Source organism: Anopheles funestus, chromosome 3RL (genome assembly GCF_943734845.2).
Source record: "Anopheles funestus chromosome 3RL, idAnoFuneDA-416_04, whole genome shotgun sequence".
NCBI classification, from domain to species: Eukaryota; Metazoa; Arthropoda; class Insecta; order Diptera; family Culicidae; genus Anopheles; species Anopheles funestus.
The window spans coordinates 4,733,538-4,757,847 of record NC_064599.1 but is presented as its reverse complement, the minus strand read 5'-3'; the positions used below and the strand labels follow the sequence as shown (position 1 = coordinate 4,757,847).

The following is a 24,310-nucleotide window of genomic DNA, read 5'->3' as shown; positions in this document are numbered from 1 at the left end:
ATGAAACAAGTTCGGCTTATCGATCCTTAGATAATCCGGTCAATGTTTGTACGAATCGACGGGCCTTTTGGCTGGGTATTACCGGCGATAATCAATTACAATTCATTCGTATCATGAATGCGTGAAAATATTGAAGCTAAGATGACTTGAGCTTTATTTTGAGGGCACATATACCCAAGATACATTATCGCTCAGTTGGAGTTTTATTTATCAGTAGAATCAACAGTAGAAGTATTAGACTTGAAGTTCGATAGAAAGCCTTCCTGTCGTACGACGTTGGTATAGTACATAACCCAAAATGCATATCTAGCCATATATTGTTTGTTGGTGTTGGGTGTTCGATCACACCGTTATGCACCGTCATCTATGGGGCCCTGTATAACAGTTTTAATCTAATTTTATCCCTCCCCAAAAAAATCATGCCTACTCACAGTCGATATCTACTGTCGGTATTTCCAGTTAAGTTTTCCATGTGTTATCAGGAAACGAAAGGTGTACGTAGTGCGTACAGTGGGCTTACCCATCGGGTATTACCCAACAGGAAGAATTTGTATCATTTGCAATGATAAGACTGCCTGGAAATGGTTAATCTACAGTTGCATTTCTTCGGGACCTATAAAAGGGAAGCTTCTACGTTCTTTCTTCACTCAGTGTCGTCAGGATGAAAACCTTCGTGCTACTAGTTGCTCTGTTCGCTGCGGCTAACGCCGACATCGATTGGTCCAAGGTGCGCCCGATCGAGGAATTCGATCACTACTGGGCCCGTCTCCCGCAGGAGCTTCAAATCTACCGTCATGCCATACCATCGCATCGTATCGTCAACGGCCAGGAGGCTACTCCCGGTCAGTTCCCATACCAGATTGCTCTGTTGAGCAACTTCCCCACTGGAACTGGTCTGTGCGGAGGTTCCGTGCTCACCAACAACTACATCCTGACTGCTGCCCATTGTGTCATCTCTGGCGCTACGACTCTGGCTCTCGGAGGTACTGCCATCATTGGCGCCCATAACCGTAACGTTGTTGAGCCTACTCAGCAGCGCATTGATTTTACGACCGCCGGAATCGTTGCCCACCCGGGTTATACTCCGACCAACATTCGCAATGACGTCGCCGTTGTTCGTCTGAACTCTCCGATCACCTTCACCGATCGCATCCAGCCTGCTCGTCTACCCGGTCGCTCGGATACTCGTCAGTTCGGAGGATTCACCGGAACCGTGTCTGGATTCGGACGTACATCTGATGCCAGCCAGGCTACCTCTGCCGTTGTGATGTTCACCAGCAACCCGGTCATGACCAACGCTGACTGTATTGCCAGCTGGAACAGTGTTCTCATTGAGCCCCAGAACGTGTGCCTGAGCGCTGAAGGTGGTCGTTCATCGTGCAACGGTGACTCCGGTGGCCCGCTTGCCGTCCAGGATGGTGGAAGCCTCCAGATTGGTATTGTGTCGTTCGGATCTGCTGCTGGTTGTGCGGTCGGTATGCCATCGGTGTACGCTCGTGTGTCCTTCTTCCTGGACTTCATCGAGTCCAACTCCGACTTCACTGCTGCTGCTTAAGATGTTCAAAATACAAGCTTACGTTTCATAAAAGGATAATCATATTTTGTACATTATTTGTTTTTTGATAAACGTACAGTAGTTTGTAGTAGTTATCCTTTCGAAAGAATGGTGACGTATGGTCTTCTATGAGGTGATTAGTAAATCTTTTAGCGTCGACTTCTTTGCTAGCGGATTCTCTGCGATTAATCCAGAAAAAGCGAAAATGTTTTAAATGCCGCAAATTGTGCGCCAACAGATACATTAGTAAGCTGATGCTGTTCCATCTAATGAAGTTATACTCAGCACCGCGGACAGAAGAGCTCATGAGCATGCACAACACGAATGATCCTTGATCACTTTTGTTTCAGAGATGCTAGTCATGCTAACATCTGTGACATTTTCACAATGGTTTCTCTTGAGAATTCAGTTAATGAAATATAAAGTTCGACGGAGTAAAAGGTGAGACATTGTTGAACGTGTGTCTGTGCACATGAATAAAGACATTTTTTTCATTTATTAAGGTTGATGTCTTTTTCAGTGGCACTACTTATGTAAAAAGACTATATGTAAAGTTGTCAAGTATAACACGGTGGTTACTACTTTAATATCAAAGATTAAATAAGCATCTTTTGGTACTCTATTAAAGCTAGTCAAGGAATATGGAGTCTTATTTACTAGCGATATTATCAATGAATATTCCCGTTGCTATGTTTCCTGTACTATTCTTCTTGAACGCCATTATGATAATACCAGAAGTTTAGATAGAGAGTAAGGTTTGAAGTGAACGCTTTCCTCTTTACCACCTTGTGATTGCTGATGAAGGGCAATCGTTCACGTGATTTGTCGGAGATGCACGTCAAAACATAATAAGGGTTCAAACGTTGCATATTATCTAGACCAATATAAATGTAGTATACAGCCTGCAGTTAAACTAAAACCTGAAACAATTTTTTCATTCATTAAATCTGTTGCGACGATCGCAATGAACAGAACACAAACCTGACGGAGAGTGGTCTCAGATACTCTAGCCGAATATCCTCTCATCGAATATCCGAATGCCAATACGCACATGTCACTCGTGACAGAAGCTGCTTGTTGTCCCGTCATCTTTGAGCTCTTGTTTTGCCACATCATTGTCGAGGCTCTGTATAAAAGTTTTAATCTAATTTTATCCCTTCCAAAACTATCATGCCTACTCACAGTCGGTATCTACTGTCGGTACTTCCCGTTGAGTTTTCCATGTGTTATCAGTAGTGCGTACAGTGGGCTTACCCAACAGGAAGAATTTTTGTATCATTTCCAATGATAAGACTGCCTGCAGATGGTTAATCTACAGTAGCATTTCGTCGGGACCTATAAAAGAGAAGCTTCTACGTTCTTTCTTCACTCAGTGTCGTCAGGATGAAAACCTTCGTGCTACTAGTTGCTCTGTTCGCTGCGGCCAACGCCGACATCGATTGGTCCAAGGTGCGCCCGATCGAGGAATTCGATCACTACTGGGCCCGTCTCCCGCAGGAGCTTCAAATCTACCGTCATGCCATACCATCGCATCGTATCGTCAACGGCCAGGAGGCTACTCCCGGTCAGTTCCCATACCAGATTGCCCTGTTGAGCAACTTCCCCACTGGAACTAGTCTGTGCGGAGGTTCCGTGCTCACCAACAACTACATCCTGACTGCTGCCCATTGTGTCATCTCTGGCGCTACGACTCTGGCTCTCGGAGGTACTGCCATCATGGGTGCCCATAACCGTAACGTTGTCGAGCCTACTCAGCAGCGTATTGATTTCACGACCGCCGGAATCGTTGCCCACCCGGGTTACAATCCAACCAACATCCGCAACGACATCGCCGTCGTCCTTCTGAACTCTCCGATCATCTTCACCGATCGCATCCAGCCTGCTCGTCTACCCGGTCGCTCGGATACTCGTCAGTTCGGTGGAATGACCGGAACCGTTTCTGGATTCGGACGTACCACGGATACTGGTGCCACCTCGCCTGTTGTGATGTTCACCAGCAACCCGGTCATGACCAACGCTGACTGTATTGCCAGCTGGAACACTGCCCTTATTCAGCCCCAGAACGTGTGCCTGAGCGCAGAAGGTGGTCGTTCATCGTGCAACGGTGACTCCGGTGGCCCGCTTGCCGTCCAGGATGGTGGAAGCCTCCAGATTGGTGTTGTGTCGTTCGGATCTGCTGCGGGTTGCTCGGTTGGCATGCCATCGGTGTACGCTCGCGTGTCCTTCTTCCTGGACTTCATCGAGTCCAACTCCGACTTCACTGCTGCTGCTTAAGATGTTCAAAATACAAGCATACGTTTCATAAAAGGATAATCATATTTTGTACATTATTTGTTTTTTGTTAAACGTACAATACAGTACAGTTTGTAGTAGTTATCCTTTCGAAATAATGGTGACGTATGGTCTTCTATGAGGTGATTAGTAGATCTTTTAGCGTCGACTTCTTTGTTAGCGGATTCTCTGTCCACCGTGGACAGAAGAGCTCATGAGCATGCACAACACGAATGATCCTTGAACACGTTAGTTTCAGAGATGCTAGTCATGCTATCATCTCTGACACTTTCACAAAGGTTTCTCTTGAGAATTCGATTAATGAAATATAAATTCTGATGGAGTAAATTGAGGTGAGACATTGTTGAACGTGTATGTGTGTGCACATGAATAAGGACAATATTTTCATTTATTAAGGTTCATATCTTTTTCAGTGGCACTACTTATGTAAAAAGACTATATGTAAAGATGTCAATTATAACACGGTGGTTACTACTTTAATATCAAAGATTAAATAAGCATCTTTTGGTACTCTATTAAAGCTAGTCAAGGAATATGGAGTCTTATTTACTAGCGATATTGTCAATGAATATTCCCGTTGCTATGTTTCCTGTACTATTCTTCTTGAACGCCATTATGATAATACCAGAAGTTTAGATAGAGAGTAAGGTTTGAAGTGAACGCTTTCCTCTTTACCACCTTGTGATTGCTGATGAAGGGCAATCGTTCACGTGATTTGTCGGAGATGCACGTCAAAACATATTAAGGGTTCAAACGTTGCATATTATCTAGACCAATAAAAATGTAGTATACAGCCTGCAGTTAAACTAAAACCTGAAACAATTTTTTCATTCATTAAATCTGTTGCGACGATCGCAATGAACAGAACACAAACCTGACGGAGAGTGGTCTCAGATACTCTAGCCGAATATCCTCTCATCGAATATCCGAATGCCAATACGCACATGTCACTCGTGACAGAAGCTGCTTGTTGTCCCGTCATCTTTGAGCTCTTGTTTTGCCACATCATTGTCGAGGCTCTGTATAAAAGTTTTAATCTAATTTTATCCCTTCCAAAAATATCATGCTTACTCACAGTCGGTATCTACTGTCGGTATTTCCCGTTGAGTTTTCCATGTGTTATCAGTAGTGCGTACAGTGGGCTTACCCAACAGGAAGAATTTTTGCATCATTTCCAATGATAAGACTGCCTGCAGATGGTTAATCTACAGTTGCATTTCGTCGGGACCTATAAAAGAGAAGCTTCTACGTTCTTTCTTCACTCAGTGTCGTCAGGATGAAAACCTTCGTGCTACTAGTTGCTCTGTTCGCAGCGGCCAACGCCGAGATCGATTGGTCCAAGGTGCGCCCGATCGAGGAATTCGATCACTACTGGGCCCGTCTCCCGCAGGAGCTTCAAATCTACCGTCATGCCATACCATCGCATCGTATCGTCAACGGCCAGGAGGCTACTCCCGGTCAGTTCCCATACCAGATTGCTCTGTTGAGCAACTTCCCCACTGGAACTGGTCTGTGCGGAGGTTCCGTGCTCACCAACAACTACATCCTGACTGCTGCCCATTGTGTCATCTCTGGCGCTACGACTGTGGCTCTCGGAGGTACAGCCATCATCGGTGCCCATAACCGTAACGTTCCTGAGCCTAGCCAGCAGGTCATTGATTTCACGTCCGCCGGAATCGTTGCCCACCCTGGTTATACTCCGACCAACATTCGCAATGACGTCGCCGTTGTTCGTCTGAACTCTCCGATCACCTACACCGATCGCATTCAGCCTGCTCGTCTTCCTGCTCGCTCGGATACTCGTCAGTTCGGAGGATTCACCGGAACCGTGTCTGGATTCGGTCGTACATCTGATGCCAGTCAGGCTACCTCTGCCGTTGTGATGTTCACCAGCAACCCGGTCATGACCAACGCTGACTGTATTGCCAGCTGGAACAGTGTTCTCATTGAGCCCCAGAACATTTGCATGAGCGGAGAAGGTGGTCGCTCGGCCTGTAACGGTGACTCCGGTGGCCCGCTTGCCGTCCAGGATGGTGGAAGCCTCCAAGTTGGTATTGTGTCGTTCGGATCTGCTGCTGGTTGTGCGATCGGTATGCCATCGGTATACGCTCGTGTGTCCTTCTTCCTGGACTTCATCGAGTCCAACTCCGACTTCACTGCTGCCGCTTAAATTGTGGAATTTTTAATAAAACCTTTCATTTTCGCATATAAATGTATAAATGTATACTTGAAGTTTATACCAGTTAACCTAACCTATTTTGACAAAGATTAAGTATCTTTGCTGATCGTTTGGATCCTTGGAGTCAGCAAGAATACATTAGGCAAAGATCTTCCTATTTACAGTGTACTCACTGATAAGGCAGCGTTCCACCTTGCAGCGTAAGGTCTGTTGGTGTTAAGCACATAGCATGTTGGTGCTAAGCATATCCATCATGCATCGTTAGCCGATATGGTGTGAAGTATAGTTTTATTCCAATTATGCATTGCATTGAAAAAAAAAAACAATATTTTTATCATTACTTGCAGGTGGATAATAGTTTTGAATATTGGATACCGTACCGATACAATGCGTATACAGTGTGGGCAATCGTTATGTGAAATTAGTGATATCACGGAAGGAGATAGTTTCGTGTATCAATACATCCCGGAACACATCCCCAAAATAATGCTGACAAACATTTGAAGGGAAATAAGATACGGTACATTGTGAATACATCAACGAAGCATTGCGGCATATACGATTCTCTGACATCGTATTGTCTCAAAAATCGGCAGGCACATTGTCTCAAAATCGAATAATCATGTCAGCAACAACAAGTTGATGCATCTCCATATGTGCCATTGGCATCTGCCAGTTTTGTCGGAACTTGCCATTTTTGGTAACTCCCTGAGAATGTTTCCAAACTGTGTGAATAACTTGATGAATATATCAATGTTTTCCATGCGTTCTAATCAGCTATCTTACTTCACTATCGAAAGTGGTTTTCTAGCATTTTTCTTTGTCTTTCTCCAGGTTTCTGCAATGGTTTGAAAAACGAAAAAAATAAACAAAATGTTACGTCTGTACCGTATCTCTAATACAGATGTGAACGACACAAATGCTCATCATTTCCACAGACTTGAGCACTGCCAGCAGGCACATGTTGTATAGTACTGATGACCATATTAAAACATACAGTACATCTAAACACGTTTTCAAACAATTTCGTACTTATCAACGCATTAGCCGCGATTATCAGTATCCCAAAATCTGTGCTACATCATGTTACACCTACAATAAAAAAACATCAGGACCAGTGCGTCAATGAACCGTAGCCATTTTTACAGGCGGCACACATTATGGACGGCCAATCAGTTAATTGCTTCAGCGTAATTTTATCATTTGTTACTTATTGTGTCTGAGCTACAAACACCCATAACGCAATCAGGGGTTTCCCATGTTTTGCAAAAATATATTTTTCGTTCATGGTTATTTTTGAGATAGGTTTGTTTGCTCCCAGAAGCTATGTTTTCCTATCTTATCATAATAATACCAAAGCATTAGTTACTGATCCAGATCACTGCCGCAAGATGATGCAAGTTTTACAGCTAGCAGATCATCCTACAGTAAATGAGGAATTGATAATTGTACGCAACATAAGAAGAGGTTTAGTAAAAGTGTGTTGCTTTAAACATGAATAGCGTTGGACAATAGGAAAATAGTTAATATACTACTAACCTCCTACTCTTTTCTTGGCTTAAAGACCTTTAAGATCATGCTGACCATTTATGGGTTACTAGACTTATTATTACCACTTATCCGGATAGTCAGTCTTTGCTACGGGGGGAAGGTCCGGATGGGATTTGAACCCGGTCCTGCCGTGTGGACCGGCGCCGTTCATCACATACACCACCGGGCTGACCATATGCTTATAATACCATGCTCTATTTCCAATCGTCCAGACCATTATATCTTGAAGGAAGTGTAATGGACAACTCCTTTTGATACGGATATGTGTGACGAAATTGTGTGCAGTGTGAGCATGATTTGATGTTCTGTTCTGAACACCTGATCGGATTTACCCATGATAAGCCCCGGTGGAAACTTCGATGAAGATAACAAGTTATCACAAAATCACCAAACAACACGAAGGTTGCATGGTTTTCGTATATAAGAAGGTGGTCTACAGAAAGTATCACATTCAGTTTCAAGATGAAAACCGCCGTGCTTCTTGTTGGTCTCCTGGCCGTTGCCAGCGCCGAATGGATCGATATCGATTGGTCCAACGTGCGCCCGATCGAGGAGTTCGATCACTACTGGGAGCGTCTGCCAGCTGAGATGCAGATCTACCGTAAGATGCTTCCCTCGCATCGTGTCACCAATGGCCAGGAAGCTACTCCCGGTCAGTTCCCGTACCAGATTGCTCTGCTGAGCGAGTTCGTCATTACGAGCGGTCTGTGCGGTGGTTCCGTCTTGACCAACAACTTCATCCTGACCGCTGCTCACTGCGTGGTTGGAACGGCCGGTATTTTGGCTACTGGAGGTACTGCCATCATTGGCGCACACAACCGCAACGAGGTGGAAGCAACCCAGCAGCGTATTCGGTTCTCCGGGCCAGGAGTTATTCCTCATCCATTCTACACTTCCGCCAACATTCGCAATGACATTGCCGTGGTTCGTCTGGATGCACCGATCGTCTTCAACGAACGGGTACAACCGGTCCGTCTGCCCGCCCGTTCTGATACTCGCCAGTTCGGTGGTTTCCTTGGAACTGTATCCGGCTTTGGACGTACCTCCGATGCCAGCCAGGCTACCTCACCTGTTGTGATGTTCACGACTAACCCTATCATGACCAACGCTGACTGTATTGCCAGCTGGAACAGTGTTCTCATTGAGCCCCAGAACGTGTGCCTGAGCGGTGAGGGTGGTCGCTCGGCCTGCAACGGTGACTCCGGTGGCCCGCTTGCCGTCCAGGATGGTGGAAGCCTCCAGATTGGTGTTGTGTCGTTCGGATCTGCTGCTGGATGTTCGGTCGGTATGCCATCGGTGTACGCTCGTGTGTCCTTCTTCCTGGACTTCATCGAGTCCAACTCTGACTTTGTGGCTGGTGCATAAAACAAACAATCTGCGATATGAGAGATGTAAGGAAAGATTTAAATAAAAGCTAATTTTGTTTAATGAAATCGTCTATTAGTTTGTTGAAACTACGTACACTGGTTGACGTACCTTTAAGGAATATTTTACGTATGGTGATCAGTGGAGGATCAAGTTTCTCGGAGGTCCTAAAGATGATCGCGCTGTCAACAAGCTTAAAACAGGGATTTTTTCTTTTCCTCGTCCACTTCGACCGATCGCCAGCGCGGCGTGGGGAATGCCGGTGAGTGACTAATTTCAAAAGAGCTTTGTACAATAACGTGAACATGGGACTGCCTTCAAGTAACGATAGGCGCCTCGAGACTCGTTTTTTTTCCTTGGATTGTGAATTAGAATAGTACGCCTAAAAGTATACAAAATGTTATTCAATTCACCTGAACTAAATGGTGGATTTTCGTCTGTCTGAATGATGGAAATGGGTCACCAGACTCATCGTTGCACGTACGAAGAAGCACGAAGGTTCTTGAACTTGACAACCAGTAAATTGAAGTAGAAGTTTCGTGCTTTTATAGGAAAATGCTTGTGTGAAACATTTCTTATCCAATGAAAATTGAAGCACACTGCCTACAATCGTCAAGCGAGCGGTCAGTGAAAATTGCGCGTGGTGCCGAATTCTTCCCACGGGATCGATAAGATATGATGCCACCAGTTCTTATCTTTGTGCCACAATAACCTTTCTTTGGACAGATACGCTTTGGTTACAAAACCTAATGCGACGAAAGTTGTGTGGGTTGATATTCGCAGCGCGTTAATCCATTATATTACCCCCGATTACAGGCCAGAGCCTTGAATTACGGCCTTCCTAAATGATTAGAGGATTTCATCACCATGAAGGTTGTTCGTTACTATTGTTGTTGTTTTATACATATTGCCATATACAGTCTAAAATGTCTTTTTCGAATTCCTTGTATTGGATTAGTAAATAATGGCCCTGAAAGCTGGATTCCCACACAGTACCACAGATGTGTCTCAGTGATCTTTAGGGGAGGTGGTTCTGTTGCCGGAGGTGGCCATTCACTATGGAGTTTCGAAATTATAAGGTGGCTAGACGGAGTTATCAAAGCTATTTTATTGGTCCGGATCACTATCCCGATCCATGAATAGGGTTGATAACACTGGTTTGATAAAATTACCCACACAATAGTTCATATCACGTCTGAAAATCACACATAGCGATTTCAAGGTATTTTAGTACATTAAATATTTCCAACAGATGGCGCCAATGTGACAGATTTCCTTACAATGCTCAACATTTCAGAGAAATGCTGGACATACACCTCATCATGAAGGGATTCTCGGTAACATTTTGTCAAGACTCAAGACTTAGATGTGTACAATGTGCTCGTAGACTGGATATATGTATTCCATCGAGACATCGCTGCGTTTGTAACAAAAGTCTGTAATATGGACTAAGCCAATATTTTACACTTAGTACTTCGTGAGTTTAACAACTCTGATTTGGTTTATCGTTTTGTTTAAATCAACTATAAATGATAAATACATTAATAAATACATAAATAAATACATTTGATAACATTCATTACATTTTATAGTTTATTGTATTGTAATTTAAGGGCGCGCAGTGAAGTCAGAGTTGGCCTCAATCCAGCCGAGGAAGAACGAAACACGAGCATACACTGACGGCATACCGATGGAGCAACCGGCAGCAGATCCGAACGACACAACACCGATCTGGAGGCTTCCACCATCCTGGACGGTGAGTGGACCACCGGAGTCTCCGTTACACGACGAGCGACCTCCTTCTCCGCTCAGGCACACGTTCTGGGGCTGAATCAGGGCAGTGTTCCAGCGAGCAATGCAATCAGCGTTGCTCATGACTGGATTTCTGGCAAAACGGACAACAGCCGAGGTAGCTTGGCTACCATCTGAAGTGCGTCCGAATCCGGACACGGTTCCGGTAAATCCACCGAACTGACGAGAGTCAGAGCGGGCAGGCAGACGGGCCGGTTGTACACGAGCGTTGAAGGTGATCGGAGAGTTCAGACGGACGACGGCGATGTCGTTACGGATGTTGGTCGTGGTGTACTGCGGATGACGGATAATTCCACCGCTCGAGAAACGGATACGCTGTTGAGTAGCCTCCTGGACGTTACGGTTGTGAGCTCCCATGATGGCAGTACCTCCGCTGGCCAGAGTTGAAGCACCGGACACGACGCAGTGAGCAGCGGTCAGGATGAAGTTGTTGGTCAAGACGGTTCCTCCGCACAGACCGGTTCCGGTGGCAAATTCACTCAACAGAGCAATCTGATACGGGAACTGACCGGGAGTAGCTTCCTGGCCATTGGTGACACGATGCGAAGGCATCATCTTACGGTAGATCTGCATCTCAGCTGGCAGACGTTCCCAGTAGTGATCGAACTCCTCGATCGGGCGCACCGTGGACCAATCGATATCGATCCATTCGGCGCTGGCAACGGCCAGAAGACCAACAAGAAGCACGGCGGTTTTCATCTTGACGCACAATAATGTAAATCAAGGCAAGCGTCGGTCGTTTTTATAGCAAAGCTTCAACTCACCTTTATCCGTAGATACGAGTGGTTAAGTGCAAAACCAACCGATAATCAATCTAACAATTTATGAGTAGGTCAAAAGTATGGCTCCCAATCGTTCCGTTGCATGATAAGACGCAAAGCTTTGAAGAGAAAACAAGAGTTAGAATTGCTTCACATGCTAGCAATTTGCAATTCTCAACTCCCAAAATGCATGCGAACCGTTAAGGTTTGAGATAAGATGGTTATTGAAAAACAAAATTATTATCACCTTCTGTCTCACCACTTCCACCTGTAGATGGTTTGCCCAAATATTCATTACCGTCGATCTACAAACTCGATAAGATTTCGCTGCGCTCCCAGATCAATAAAAGGTTTAACAATCCCACGCTTAATTCCTTCGATAACACGGACTTTATCACATCCATTTGTGGATGGTCGAACCTTTTTTGTTTTGATTTCATACTATCAAGGTACGAAGAGCTTTATCAACATCGAACCGGTTGGATCTGTCTATGATTGGGAACATTTAGATTTTAATTGTGGCACGTAGTCGTCATACAACGTAGCGATCAGGTCTAACAGCCCCACGTGTTGTCTTTATTACTCTGCTGTAGGAGTCCATTATTTCGCATACGGCCGAGCTTAATTTTCCTACTATCCATTTTCTCATTAATTCACTATTACTCTATGTGTTAGACTTAAAAAGATTTTAAAAGGCTGTATTGTCCGTTATTTTGTTATGTGAACATTAGCAGGCCACTAGAGCGTATCGTAGCGAGTCTAAATCGTTGTACAACAATGAAGTTGTGGTAGAACTCGTAAACCATCATTCTGGAGGCATCCAATGCCTTTCGTTCCATCCCGAATGGAGGCTCCCGTAGCAGCCTTTGGTCGTCATCAATGAAAATCTTGACCCAAGAGCCGTTAGCGTGCTAGAGGTCTGTAGCTTAATGAACATCCTTTATTCGAACGTCAACTGCGTCTTAATCGTTTGTGGATGGAGTTTCGCTGTTCTCAAGTAGTGTCGAGTCAGACAATCCATTGACCAGTCGTCGTATAAGATGTTCCGCAATGATGTTCTCCAAGAACTCGTTCTGTAGTGTTCGTCTGATGAAGCAGATCATCGCAGGGTTCTGCAGATGTTTGTTGATGGACCAACGACTAAATGATTATCAAATTTAAAAAAAAAATAAAAAAAAATCAAGTTAAACATTTTAAGGCTTACTACCCCTTACCATTTTTTAAGAAATTTAGCAAAATTTATAAATTTGATAAATTTTAATGCGAATTTGTCGCAATAAGTTTCTTTTCACTCAAATAATGCTTCAAATTAAAAAAAGAATAAAAAATAATAAAAAAAATGTAAAAAATCTATAAATTTGTCAATCTACTAAGGCTCATTTTTGTAGCAAGTTTTGCCTATAACTCGGTCGGTATCCAACAGATCTCCAATCTTTAACTTGTGGTCAATAGATGGCACCAATGGCTACATTTTCTTCTTGGACGGCCATGCTCTCAGATGTTTCTGCCAGAAGTTATTCGAGAAACCAAGTTCCATACCCTGTTTGAGAAAATGTAAAATTTTCCTCATTTTTGAGCAATTTAGCAAAATTTTCAAATGTGATATATTTTTATGCAAATTTGTTGCAATGTGTTTCTTTTCACTCAAATAATGCTTTAAATTAAAAAAATAATAAAAAATCAGAAAAAAAATTTTCAACTCGAAAATTTCATAAGGCTTACCCCTTACGTTTTTTTTGGGAAATTTTGCAAAAAAAATTAAATTGATTTATTTTAATGCCAATTGGTTGCAATGTGTTTCTTTTCACTTAAGTAATGCTTTAAATAAAAAAAAGAGTGAAAAATAATAAAAAAATGAAAAAAATCAAAATCATGAAAATTTACTAAGGCTCATTTTTGCACCAAGTTTTGCCTATAACTCGGTCCGTATCCAACGGATCGCCAATCTTTAACCTGTGGTCGATAGATGGCACCAATGGCTACATTTTCTTCTTGAACAGCCATGCTCTCAGGTGTCCGTACCGGAAGTTATTCGAGGAACCAAGTTCCATACCCTGTTTAAGAAAATGTAAAATTTTCCTCATTTTTGCACCAAGTTTTGCCTATAACTCGGTCCGTATCCAACGAATCGCCAATCTTTAACCTTTGGTCGATAGATGACACCAATGGCTACATTTTCTTCTTGGACAGCCATGCTCTCAGGTGTCCATGCCGGAAGTTATTCGAGGAACAATGTTCCTTACCCTGTTTGAGAAAATGTAAATTTTTTCTCATTTTTGAGCAATTTAGCAAAATTTATAAATGTGATATATTTTAATGCAAATTTGTTGCAATGTGTTTCTTTTCACTCAAATAATGCTTTAAATTAAAAAAATAATAAAAAATCAGAAAAAAATTTTAAAAAAATTTCCAACTCGAAAATTTCATAAGGCTTACCCCTTACGTTTTTTTTGGGAAATTTTGCAAAAAAAAATAAATTGATTTATTTTAATGCCAATTGGTTGCAATGTGTTTCTTTTCACTTAAGTAATGCTTTAAATAAAAAAAAGAGTGAAAAATAATAAAAAAATCAAAAAATTCAAAAACATGAAAATTTCATAAGGCTCATTTTTGCACCAAGTTTTGCCTATAACTCGGTCGGTATCCAACGGATCGCCAATCTTTAACCTGTGGTCGATAGATGGCACCAATGGCTACATTTTCTTCTTGGACAGCCATGCCCTCAGATGTCCGTGCCGGAAGTTATTCGAGGAACCAAATTCCATACCCTGTTTGAGAAAATGTAAAATTTTCCTCATTTTTGCTGCAACTTTTGCCTATAACTCGGTCGGTATCCAACGGATCGCCAATCTTTAACCTGTGGTCAATAGATGGCACCAATGGCTATATTTTCTTCTTAGACGACCATGCTCTCAGATGTCCGTGCCGGAAGTTATTCGAGGAACAAAGTTCCTTATCCTGTTTGAGAAAATGTAAAAAATTCTTCATTTTTCAGCAATTTAGCAAAATTTTCAAATGTGATATATTTTAATGCGAATTTGTTGCAATGTGTTTCTTTTCACTCAAATAATGCTTTAAATTAAAAAAATAATAAAAAATCAGAAAAAAATTTTAAAAAAATTTTCAACTCGAAAATTTCATAAGGCTTACCCCTTACGTTTTTTTTGGGAAATTTTGCAAAAAAAATTAAATTGATTTATTTTAATGCCAATTGGTTGCAATGTGTTTCTTTTCACTTAAGTAATGCTTTAAATAAAAAAAAGAGTGAAAAATAATAAAAAAATGAAAAAAATCAAAAACGTGAAAATTTACTACGGCTCATTTTTGCACCAAGTTTTGCCTATAACTCGGTCCGTATCCAACGGATCGCCAATCTTTAACCTGTGGTCGATAGATGGCACCAATGGCTACATTTTCTTCTTGAACAGCCATGCCCTCAGGTGTCCGTACCGGAAGTTATTCGAGGAACCAAGTTCCATACCCTGTTTAAGAAAATGTAAAATTTTCCTCATTTTTGCACCAAGTTTTGCCTATAACTCGGTCCGTATCCAACGAATCGCCAATCTTTAACCTTTGGTCGATAGATGACACCAATGGCTACATTTTCTTCTTGGACGGCCATGCCCTCAGATGTCCGTGCCGGAAGTTATTCGAGAAACAAAGTTCCTTACCCTGTTTGAGAAAATGTAAAATTTTCCTCATTTTAGCAATGTAGCAAAATTTATAAATGTGATATATTTGAATGCGAATTTGTTGCAATAAGTTCCTTTTCACTCAAATCATGCTTTATATAAAAAAGAAAAAAAAATATTTTAAATAAATTATTAAAAATTATTTGCCTGTTTCCTAAGGCTATTGCCTTACCATTTTTTTTGGTAAACTATGAATTAAGATTTTAAAATACTTCGGATGCATCTGCACTAACGTTGGATACATTTTTGCAAATAGTCTCGTTTTACAGTTTCATGTCAGGATATTTCTTTTATTATTTTCACCATGTATTGAACCAAGACAAAATAAAGATAGTGCGGGAAAAGAAAACAAGTAATAAAAAAAGAGTTCTTTATGACAATCAGGCAAATGGAAGATGTAATGCGTTACGCGTAAACCGTAAAAATAAACACATATTATATTTGTGAAACAAAAACTAATGGCTAAATGTGAACGTTCCATAAAGACCAACTGTTGCTCTGGCGTGGGCTTCCTACTAGCTCCAGTCTCATGTTTATAGTTGCCCTCTTGTTTCTGGACACCGAGTGTGAGTGTAGCATCCTACACATTGCTCACTAGAGCGTGTTTTGCGAATGGGGTTTTGCGTCGCGGAATCAAAAGAATTCGAAACGCATTCCAGTGTGGCGGAGTATTAGCGCATTCCAGGTTTAGGTGATAGGCTCGAGCACGAATAGAGTTGATGGTGATGCTTGCTGGAGTTGCATCTACCGTGGAAGATATACAGGCAGTGATCTTCCTTTAGCGCCAGAGCAAACCATTTGTTGCTTCTTCATGCGTTCGTTCCTTTTTTTCACTTTTTACTTCTTTTTTGACTCACATTATATAGTGTACTTTTCTTGTGGATTTTTTTTTGTATTTTTTAATATTTTATGTCGATAGGCAGGTGTGTAATGATTCATTTTATGCGTTCGACCACTTGTTCCGTCAATTCTTGTCGATTGTGTGGGAATGTGACATGTATGCAGTGTTGAGATCAAGACGGTTCAACCGTCCAGAAGCTCACTTTCACACTACACCCCCACATCGTATCGATCGTGATCATTAGTCTCACCCGTACGATTTAGATGATAGTGGTGTTTCCTGCCCTTTAGCGGCACTGGCCTTTCTATGTACGGCGACACATTGCAAACTGACAGTCTTTTCATGCATAAAGATAATACAGCATAATCCATGATATCATGCATTTGGAGAGCAACGATCAGATGTTGAACACGTATACAGTAGAAAGAGGATTGTAGCAGCGCAACAGGCGGATGAACGAATACGGGCAGAGGCGTCATGAACGTGAATGGACGAAACTGTCTTAGGTGAACAGCATGGGAGAGCACTGGCCGGCCCATTAACGGCTGAGGCCAAACTCTCCGGCCTGGTCTTCGGTGCTATCACCGTACTGCCAGATGCCCTTGTGATGCTTGCGGGCCTTCTGCTCTGCATCCTTGTAGTCCGCAATCTGAAGCAAAGAAAAAGGGGTTAAGCAAGTGTAACGATACACCCACACACACACACACATTGTACTTACCAGCTTGGCCAATCTACGGTCCTTCTTGTTCTTGTCCGCGATCAAGTAACCGTCAGCAATTAGATCCTCAGCGATGTCAGCCTTTGTGCTGGGATCAACCAGCGTCACATACTCAGTGCCAGTGATGCTGGAAAATACATATCGGGTTTATATTATTAATTCTCCTTGAACATTTGTTACATTAGTGAATGTAAAACCTATTTAAGGCAGCACGCAGTACCATTACTCGCTACGTGCGCTTTCGAAGGTCGGTACGGAGGCAAACAAAGCCAGATCCTGTCGTTTCTTTTGGCAACGGTCTAGAAGATTTGGCCAGGACAACGTACTGTTTGCAGTCCATATCTTTGGCATACCATTGCCGGAGGATGTCCCCGTGCTAGTTAGCCAAATTTGATGAAACTTACCGGTACTCGACGTTCATGTTGAGCGTTCGGTTCAACACGTCCTGCGAGAACGCTTTCACGGCTTCGGCACGATCGTCGGGATCTGTCGGCAGTTGCAGCAAGGCCGGCACGTACAGATGCGCGAACGGTTTCTCCGAGATGAATGTTGGCGGGAGCATTGCAAGGCGAGTCGAAGGGACATTCTGCGTGGAAAGTAAAGCTGTAATTAGTACACCGCATGACGCACAATTTGCTGTTCTTCAGAATTTTAATCCTGTCCGAGCGGAACGCCACTAAATGCTGTGAACGTATGATACAATTGCGATACACTCTCACTTCCTAAGCGTACGGTTCCCTCCGCCTGACGACACCATGCACGGACCGTGGTTGAAACGAAGAAACAGTAATAACGGACAGGTAAAAGAATATTACCGCCGCGTTTCTGTCTCAGCATTCCATGGTACGGACCGCACTACGTGCCGTAAGCATGGAAACCACTTAAGAGGAGTTTGAACGTGCGGCAAAGGATCATCTGTTCCAGGGTTCCTCTCGGCGTTAAAGATGCTCTTGCAAGCTTATGACTCAAGCATTTCTTTCGTAATTGCAGAAATGGATCTAAGGAGCTTGCGGATTACACGACAACAACAACAAACTGACCCACTCCGTGATACTTACCTCACGGTTGCCGTAGTCGATGTAAAGAATCGATACATTGCCACCCTTCTCTACCTTCTCCACCTTCGCACGATACCACTCGTCGTCCTCGGAGAACTTGGCCGCGCAAAGGTCACCACGTCTCGGTGCGTACGAGCCCGTTACCGGTGGCATCGCCTTAAAGTCCTGGCGCAGCTTCGTCATCAGCTCCTCCAGCTTGGCGCCCTGATCCGTGTGCTGGGCGTAGATTTGCAGTTCGGGCGTCACTTCCGTCACGACCACACTCTCGTACTTCACCTTCCGTTCGACGGGCGTGTTCACATCCGGCGTATCCTCGATCTCGTCCTTTTCTTCCTCCGCTGCCGGCTTCTCGACGTAATCCTTCCAGATGTTCTTCCGCTGTGCCTTCGCACGTGCTTCCGCGTCCCGCAGCACACGGTAGTAGTCGGATTTTTCCGCGGTGAAATGGACCTCGGCCAAACCCTCCTCGACGAGTGCCACCGACAGATTGACGTTATGCTCGGTGAACAGCCAACCGATCACGCTAGTCGCTTGCTTGTCGGTTGTATCAATCTTAACGCTCACGTCACGCTGCAGTACCTTTTCGCGGGTGAATTGCAACGCTTCGTCACCGTACGGTTCCGCTTCCTGGGCCGGTGCGCCACCGATCGCCGGGCGCGACGAACGGCGACAGCTGATACCGGCGAGCAGGAATGTTACCAGACAGCTTTCCTTCGGACAGTAGAGCCTCAAGCGGGAACCACTCGCCACGAACTCAACGAGCGCCTCGGTACGCAGGGCACGTTGCCACGATGGCAGATAGTGATGCTTGATGCGGGAATGATCCGTGGTCAGATCGTTGATGCGGTGCGACGGGGTTTGCTTCTTGGCGTGCATACCCTTCTGACCCTTGATCGCTTGCTCCTGTGCCGCGCGCAGTTTGTCGTATTCGGGCGAACGCTGCTCATCATCCTGGCGGTAGTTAATCACCGTGGCGAGACCCTTCTCCAGCATTGCCTCAGCGACGTTCCTAGAAAGGAGACACCAAGTTGTAAAAGGAGTTAGAAACAATAGTTTTTTTTATTTCTACCACCGAAATAATGCTGATTTTTAAAAAGATTTTTATTTCTCCTCACTTTGATGTGAAATGTTTCGAACAATCTATTTGAGTACAACTATGTTTCCCGAAGGATAGGACCACTCAAAAAGATCAATGCGATCGTTAGTTTACCACCATTTGATCAATACACTTTCCATTAATTCTAAACGGGACAAGTGGTAACCTATATATGGTGGACAAACATAATCCGAGTCTATTAGACTTATTTTTAATCCTATTTTTAACTACCTTGACTGATCAAGATTCGATCCACGATCCTCTGTGGCCGACCGAAGCGAACGTCAAAGCACGATACAATGGGTGTCACAATTATAGCTGTAACGCAAGATCGATTTGAGCGTGTTATACTCCCCGAAGGTTGCTACATCACTCTGTATCTACCATTGCGTAGAATCATCTACCACCATTTCATCAATACACTTTCCATTAATTCTAAACGGGACAAGTGATTAACCTATACATGGTGGGTTGTTTTTTTTTTAAATAAAATGATGCCAATTTAAATGAAACATTTCACATCATACTTACTGGTCATCCAGCCGGACCGTGTAGCAGTACTTTTCCGGGTAGTTATCGCGGGCAGGTGCAACATAGTCGAGCGTACAAGTTACTCGCTTGTTGATCAACTTCTTGCGCAGGAATTCACGTGCCTCGAACATGTAGGGAATGTCGTACAGGGGGCGAGAGTTCTTTGCCCGCGGACCATCATCCTCCTTCGGGCGGGGCGGCCGGATCGATGAGAAGAACACCTTCTTCGTGATGGTGCCCACCTTCACCGAGATGGCATCACCGTTGAATACCTCCATCACCGTACCCACCAGCTCCTTGTCCTTGGTGTTGGCCAAAGCTGCCGGAGGTTTATAGTCCTTCCACAGGCGTAGACGGCCCATCTTGGCCTCCCGCTCGGAGGCACGCAATCGGTCGATACCCTCCTTCACGTAAGGTATGCTCCACTCGACACACTTGGCAAACCCGTTGCGCAGCAGCGATTCGGCGATGTTACCTTCCGGGCAGAGGATCGTACCGAGGAAGTTCGTATTGCTGTTCGACTCGAGCCGAATCTTGACGTCGCGTTGCAGCAGCCGACTTTCCACGTGGAAGCGGGCTTCCTCCGCGAACGGTACCTCAGTCGTGTTGTCCGGCTTGCCTTCGGCGTCCAGCTTGAACCCGGGACAGCGGATGCCGGACATCATGAGCGTGACGTGCTGGAAGACGCGCGGGTTCGGCATGAGGAAGGCACGCACCGTCGAACCGTCGCGCACATGCTCAATGATCGCCTTGATCAGTTGGCCACCGTGCTGGTCGACGAATTGCTTCGGGTTGTCGATGTTCCACACAATGTTGCGCACGTGTTCGCCTTCGGGCGCATCGCTCCAGAGGCCCTTGCGTGCCCGGCGCGCAGCATCCTCCAGCTCGATTAGGCGGGCGTGTTCGGGCGTTTGACGTACGCTGTCACGTCGCACCGTCACCAGACCTTCGGAAACGATCGACTCAACGATGTTCTCCGAATTGAGGTCTTTGCCTAGCTTGACGTAGCCATACTCGCGGGTCGCGTTCGGTGGCCTTTCCGAGTAGAACCATACCTCTTGTCCGATCAACCGCTGGCGCAGGTACTCGCGGGCTTCCCACGCGTAGGGTTGATCCTTCGCACCGTCACTGGAAAGAGGACAAGCAAACACGCGCACATTATCATAACCTCACTCTGTGCACAGACGGATGTGCAGCGAAATGGCGGTACTTACCTCGATCCGTTGGTTGGTCGGCGGGCAAGCTTGGGTGCGACAACGCCACCAAAATTGAGCTGCTTCTCTCGTGGCGGTCCATTAACGGGTTTATCGCGGAGGATCAACGAGTCGCCGGAGAGAATCTAAGCAGAAGCAAGCCAAGAAAAATGCACACGTTAAGATATTTAAAGAGAAGACGCCTCGTGGAGAAGAGAAGACACTTCCGACTCCACGTGAAGCCCGAAAAGAAAGAGACATAAACTTTGACATTCCTGCGCCTGTGTAAATCCAACTGACAGCACCAATGGCACACGCACACTTGAACACCGAGCGGCCACGTTGAAAGTTTTAAATCCCACAATATAAATACACACTCGTGTCCTAAGCATAATTGGCCCCGAATGGTGGGTTAGATTTTAATTGTTGGTCAATTATCTGAATTAAAAGCTCTTCCGTGTAGGTTTGGGCGAATTAATTTGCTTTCCTGTAGCAGCTGTACACACACAAAAAAAAACTCACTATTGTCAATTTGTTTCCCAAACATATGGAACGAAGCAAACTTCACGGGGGCATAATGGGAAAACAACTGCAGCTGAAAATACTTTCACCGTTCGCATCCTTTTCGTTTTGATTGTATCTTGTTAATCTTCTTGAGACACAAACACCTTTCACCCAGCAAGCGATTCCCCCGAGTCGGTCGAAGCAGTGGAGGATGTGTTTTCATCTCGTCTATCTTGTGCACCCCGAGCATATTATTCCACCGTGGCACAGGTGACCAACCGCATGAACCGAAGAGGGGAGTGAATGTACGGGCGATAGGTGTGGATTAGGTGGCGAGAAAGGTGGGAGGGGAGCGCTACATAAAATAATGCCAACTTGGCATGCCACATCGCAGCGTGTCAGCACGCGTATCATCATAGTAACAAGCGATGGATTAAGATTTCCCAACAAAGACGCTGACGAATGAAAGAAAAGCATGGATTTTCCCCCTTTGATTCTTAGGATACTTCTTGCGAGATGGCCCCGGAAGTTAATTTAGTGATGGTTTGATGGTTGTGTTGTTCCCCGTCGGTGAAGCGACAGGACAACCATCCTAAACATCAGCAATCATTCGCTTGCCTATGAATGAAACACGGCCAACGTGGAACTATGCAGTGGAAGGTGATACGATACCTGCTTCACGATGCCTTTCTTCAGCACGGGCGGCGGTGCTGGATTGGCGGCGGCGGGGACATTAGCGGCACTCATTTTGCGTTCCGTTGGGCTACGTTGCTCAGCAAATCTTTCTTTGTCACTACGGAAACTTATACCGACACTAGGTTGTTGAGGGAAAGACGATAGAAATAAAAAGAAAACTGCTTGTAAAAATCGGTTTACACACTCGGCACTGAGGGCTGATTAACATAACGAGCGAGCTGGAACAGCTCAACACAACATCACAACACATTTTCTTCCCGTCTGGGATCGAATGGAAAGTTGTGGAAAGGTGCAGATAGAGGGAGAGTTGGCTGCATGGAGTTGAATTTGCCCGAAATACCTTCACGATCAGGAGCACAGTGCGTACGTGAGATGCAGCTTTCGGAACTACTGATCACACACCAAAAAAACCACGACGACGGTACCACACCGGGTTCGACACGACAGTCGGTGACAGCTCAGCAAACGAGACAAACGAAACCACCGGATTCAGGGTGCAGGGGTAACCAGGTCACCACATTTGCACCGGACGGCACCAGAATCAGAAAACGGCCGAAAACTTGGAAACTTTCTGTGACCAAACGCCACTACAGCATGGGAGAAAATATCTGCCCGATTTGATCCCAAGCAACAATTAAAAGCGGTTCGCAGACGTAGCCCAATTACAAATCAAGCGAGACAGAGACCCAGACAACAAATTATTGAGCTAGTTCAACACGTCAAAAAAGCGTTCGTAAATTATTGAAAGAAAAACAAAAAAGCAGAACGTGTTTTTTTATTGTTCGGGCATACGCTGCGTCTTTGTGGAAATTTTATTAGAAGAAAATAATTTACAATTGTAGGCTCATCAAAACTCAACACTCGTGAAGACAACTAGAAATTTAAAATTGTGAAAAATTCATTCGCGAAACCCTTCCCTCGATCAACACATAAAAGAGGTTGGCAGTTTGATATAAACTCGTGTTTACTGTAATTGCGTAATCTGGATCGAAAGTTGGCAATTTAATTCCATTTCAACATATTTCTTCAACTGCGCTAGTTGGGATACATGAAAACACATGGATTCAAAACCAAGTTTTCCTTCCGGAGATTGCCGAAGTGCGACGTTTTCCGAACATTGACAGGAGTGATCTCAACGTGGCACGGTGGGTTGCTCATGGTTCAAAATGCTACGAGAGAAACCAAAGTAGTGATTTAAATTGTAAGTAGATGCCGTGTTTTATAAATTTTGTGCTGAAATTTAAAACTAGCTAAATATTTTCTTTAGTGAATCTTGAACAGTGAAAACAACAGATTTGGTTTTGCTATATAATTTAAATGGCTTTTTGAAAAATGAATGCGATGTTTTTGCTGGCAACACTTCTTAAGCATGGATGGAAATTTCAAAATTACTGCAGTTCGAAAACAACAACATATTTTGCTAATCCACAACATTCCTTGCTTCACATTTGCTTAGAACACGCTTAAAATGCTTTTGCAAAAGTTTTTATTGTTCTCATGTAAATCTACCCGGTTTACAATCAGTTGTGACTCTTAACAAACACAATGGACGTTACAACGCTTCCAACCTTGCCACCAAACTTAAACGTCGGTGTAGGTATCACCGTTCGTAATTGGAAAACACCTGTGAAACTTTTAACCAGCTCACATTCGGTCCAGTTGCACGAGGTAAGTATGAACAGTCCATCATCCTGTAACATCCGATGCACATTGTTGATGTAGCTTGTTCGCATCGTTTTCGCATCCTCTGGATGCAAACTGATGGCATCATACGTGCCTTTATCGTGTACCACTTTGAACTTTCCCAATGCCATCACCTCCGGTTCCGACATCAAATCCACCACCTTGTAACTGATGTTAAGGTTCTGATCGTGACAAATTGCTTTAGACAGTTCTATTGCTTTGGGGGAGTAATCGATGCCGGTCAAATCTGTGTACCCTTCCCGCGCTAGTTCAATCAACATCATACCATTGCCACAACCTGGAAAGGCATATTTTCTATCAATACCGTACTGGTAGCGTAATGTTTCTTTGCTTACCCAAATCAATAATTGGATCGCTTGCTTTGATCTCATCTTCTTGTCTAACAATCCAGGTAATGATGCGGTTTTGGCTATCTTCGTCAAACCAAACCTCACCCACATCGCCGTGGTCGCGATAGTTTTCTATTTCCCGGGTGTAGCTTGTCTCCCAGAAGTCCTTTGTTCCAAGCTCCGATCCTTCCAACTCTTCAATTTGGTCACTCATTTTGCCTTATTATAATGCACGAACGATATTATCATCAAATAGAAAACTTTACTTCACCTGCAAATGTTTGCGAAAGTTATTGGTAAAATTAAACAGCGCGTTGTGAAGGATCGGACAGTATGTTGACAAACATTTAAACGTCAAAATTCACACCCGGCGTGATGGATAGGTACGCTTTTACGAGTGTTGTAAATTGTTTAATATTTTAAGTAAAAACTA

At 44.1% G+C, this 24,310-nt stretch overlaps 7 protein-coding genes across 7 annotated transcripts; 4 read left to right on the top strand and 3 right to left on the bottom strand.

Annotated features, from left to right (window-relative positions):
- The first annotated feature begins 629 nt into the window (after positions 1 to 629).
- On the top strand, positions 630 to 1,613 carry LOC125772167 (brachyurin-like). Its single transcript, XM_049443616.1, has one exon. The coding sequence runs from the start codon at positions 662 to 664 to the stop codon at positions 1,553 to 1,555; it is 894 nt and encodes a 297-aa protein (XP_049299573.1). The 5' UTR covers positions 630 to 661; the 3' UTR covers positions 1,556 to 1,613.
- Positions 1,614 to 2,142: 529 nt separating this feature from the next.
- LOC125772169 (brachyurin-like) lies at positions 2,143 to 4,373 on the top strand. The gene has a single exon (XM_049443618.1). It carries the CDS (start codon positions 2,939 to 2,941, stop codon positions 3,827 to 3,829), a length of 891 nt encoding a protein of 296 aa, XP_049299575.1. The 5' UTR covers positions 2,143 to 2,938; the 3' UTR covers positions 3,830 to 4,373.
- Positions 4,374 to 4,444: 71 nt separating this feature from the next.
- LOC125772168 (brachyurin-like) lies at positions 4,445 to 6,059 on the top strand. Its single transcript, XM_049443617.1, has one exon. It carries the CDS (start codon positions 5,124 to 5,126, stop codon positions 6,015 to 6,017), a length of 894 nt encoding a protein of 297 aa, XP_049299574.1. The 5' UTR covers positions 4,445 to 5,123; the 3' UTR covers positions 6,018 to 6,059.
- A 1,959-nt stretch (positions 6,060 to 8,018) lies between these two features.
- LOC125772165 (brachyurin-like) lies at positions 8,019 to 9,014 on the top strand. The gene has a single exon (XM_049443610.1). It carries the CDS (start codon positions 8,040 to 8,042, stop codon positions 8,940 to 8,942), a length of 903 nt encoding a protein of 300 aa, XP_049299567.1. The 5' UTR covers positions 8,019 to 8,039; the 3' UTR covers positions 8,943 to 9,014.
- Positions 9,015 to 10,517: 1,503 nt separating this feature from the next.
- On the bottom strand, positions 10,518 to 11,477 carry LOC125772164 (brachyurin-like). Its single transcript, XM_049443609.1, has one exon. The coding sequence runs from the start codon at positions 11,451 to 11,453 to the stop codon at positions 10,551 to 10,553; it is 903 nt and encodes a 300-aa protein (XP_049299566.1). The 5' UTR covers positions 11,454 to 11,477; the 3' UTR covers positions 10,518 to 10,550.
- A 3,991-nt stretch (positions 11,478 to 15,468) lies between these two features.
- Positions 15,469 to 22,477, bottom strand: LOC125772119 (staphylococcal nuclease domain-containing protein 1). Its single transcript, XM_049443519.1, has 8 exons — positions 22,185 to 22,477; positions 21,821 to 21,962; positions 20,666 to 20,790; positions 19,452 to 20,579; positions 17,825 to 18,833; positions 17,171 to 17,352; positions 16,767 to 16,893; positions 15,469 to 16,697 (listed from the first exon to the last, which is right to left on the bottom strand). The coding sequence occupies exons 2-8, from the start codon at positions 21,893 to 21,895 to the stop codon at positions 16,587 to 16,589; spliced, it is 2,757 nt and encodes a 918-aa protein (XP_049299476.1). The 5' UTR covers positions 21,896 to 21,962; positions 22,185 to 22,477; the 3' UTR covers positions 15,469 to 16,586.
- Positions 22,478 to 23,315: 838 nt separating this feature from the next.
- LOC125772182 (EEF1A lysine methyltransferase 2) lies at positions 23,316 to 24,236 on the bottom strand. Its single transcript, XM_049443636.1, has 2 exons — positions 23,884 to 24,236; positions 23,316 to 23,825 (listed from the first exon to the last, which is right to left on the bottom strand). The coding sequence occupies exons 1-2, from the start codon at positions 24,089 to 24,091 to the stop codon at positions 23,365 to 23,367; spliced, it is 669 nt and encodes a 222-aa protein (XP_049299593.1). The 5' UTR covers positions 24,092 to 24,236; the 3' UTR covers positions 23,316 to 23,364.
- Between the last annotated feature and the right edge of the window lie 74 nt (positions 24,237 to 24,310).

What these genes read in the sequence shown, in the direction of transcription:
- LOC125772167 (XM_049443616.1), top strand. Translation starts at nt 662, where the DNA reads ATGAAAACCTTCGTGCTACTAGTTGCTCTGTTCGCTGCGGCTAACGCC.
- LOC125772169 (XM_049443618.1), top strand. Translation starts at nt 2,939, where the DNA reads ATGAAAACCTTCGTGCTACTAGTTGCTCTGTTCGCTGCGGCCAACGCC.
- LOC125772168 (XM_049443617.1), top strand. Translation starts at nt 5,124, where the DNA reads ATGAAAACCTTCGTGCTACTAGTTGCTCTGTTCGCAGCGGCCAACGCC.
- LOC125772165 (XM_049443610.1), top strand. Translation starts at nt 8,040, where the DNA reads ATGAAAACCGCCGTGCTTCTTGTTGGTCTCCTGGCCGTTGCCAGCGCC.
- LOC125772164 (XM_049443609.1), bottom strand. Translation starts at nt 11,453, where the DNA reads ATGAAAACCGCCGTGCTTCTTGTTGGTCTTCTGGCCGTTGCCAGCGCC.
- LOC125772119 (XM_049443519.1), bottom strand. Translation starts at nt 21,895, where the DNA reads ATGAGTGCCGCTAATGTCCCCGCCGCCGCCAATCCAGCACCGCCGCCC. An exon ending in AGAAAGGCATCGTGAAGCAG is followed by an intron (nt 20,791 to 21,820) that starts GTATCGTATCAC and finishes GCTTCTGCTTAG; the next exon opens with ATTCTCTCCGGCGACTCGTT. An exon ending in AACATGAACGTCGAGTACCG is followed by an intron (nt 16,894 to 17,170) that starts GTAAGTTTCATC and finishes TGTATTTTCCAG; the next exon opens with CATCACTGGCACTGAGTATG.
- LOC125772182 (XM_049443636.1), bottom strand. Translation starts at nt 24,091, where the DNA reads ATGAGTGACCAAATTGAAGAGTTGGAAGGATCGGAGCTTGGAACAAAG. An exon ending in CGATCCAATTATTGATTTGG is followed by an intron (nt 23,826 to 23,883) that starts GTAAGCAAAGAA and finishes ATGCCTTTCCAG; the next exon opens with GTTGTGGCAATGGTATGATG.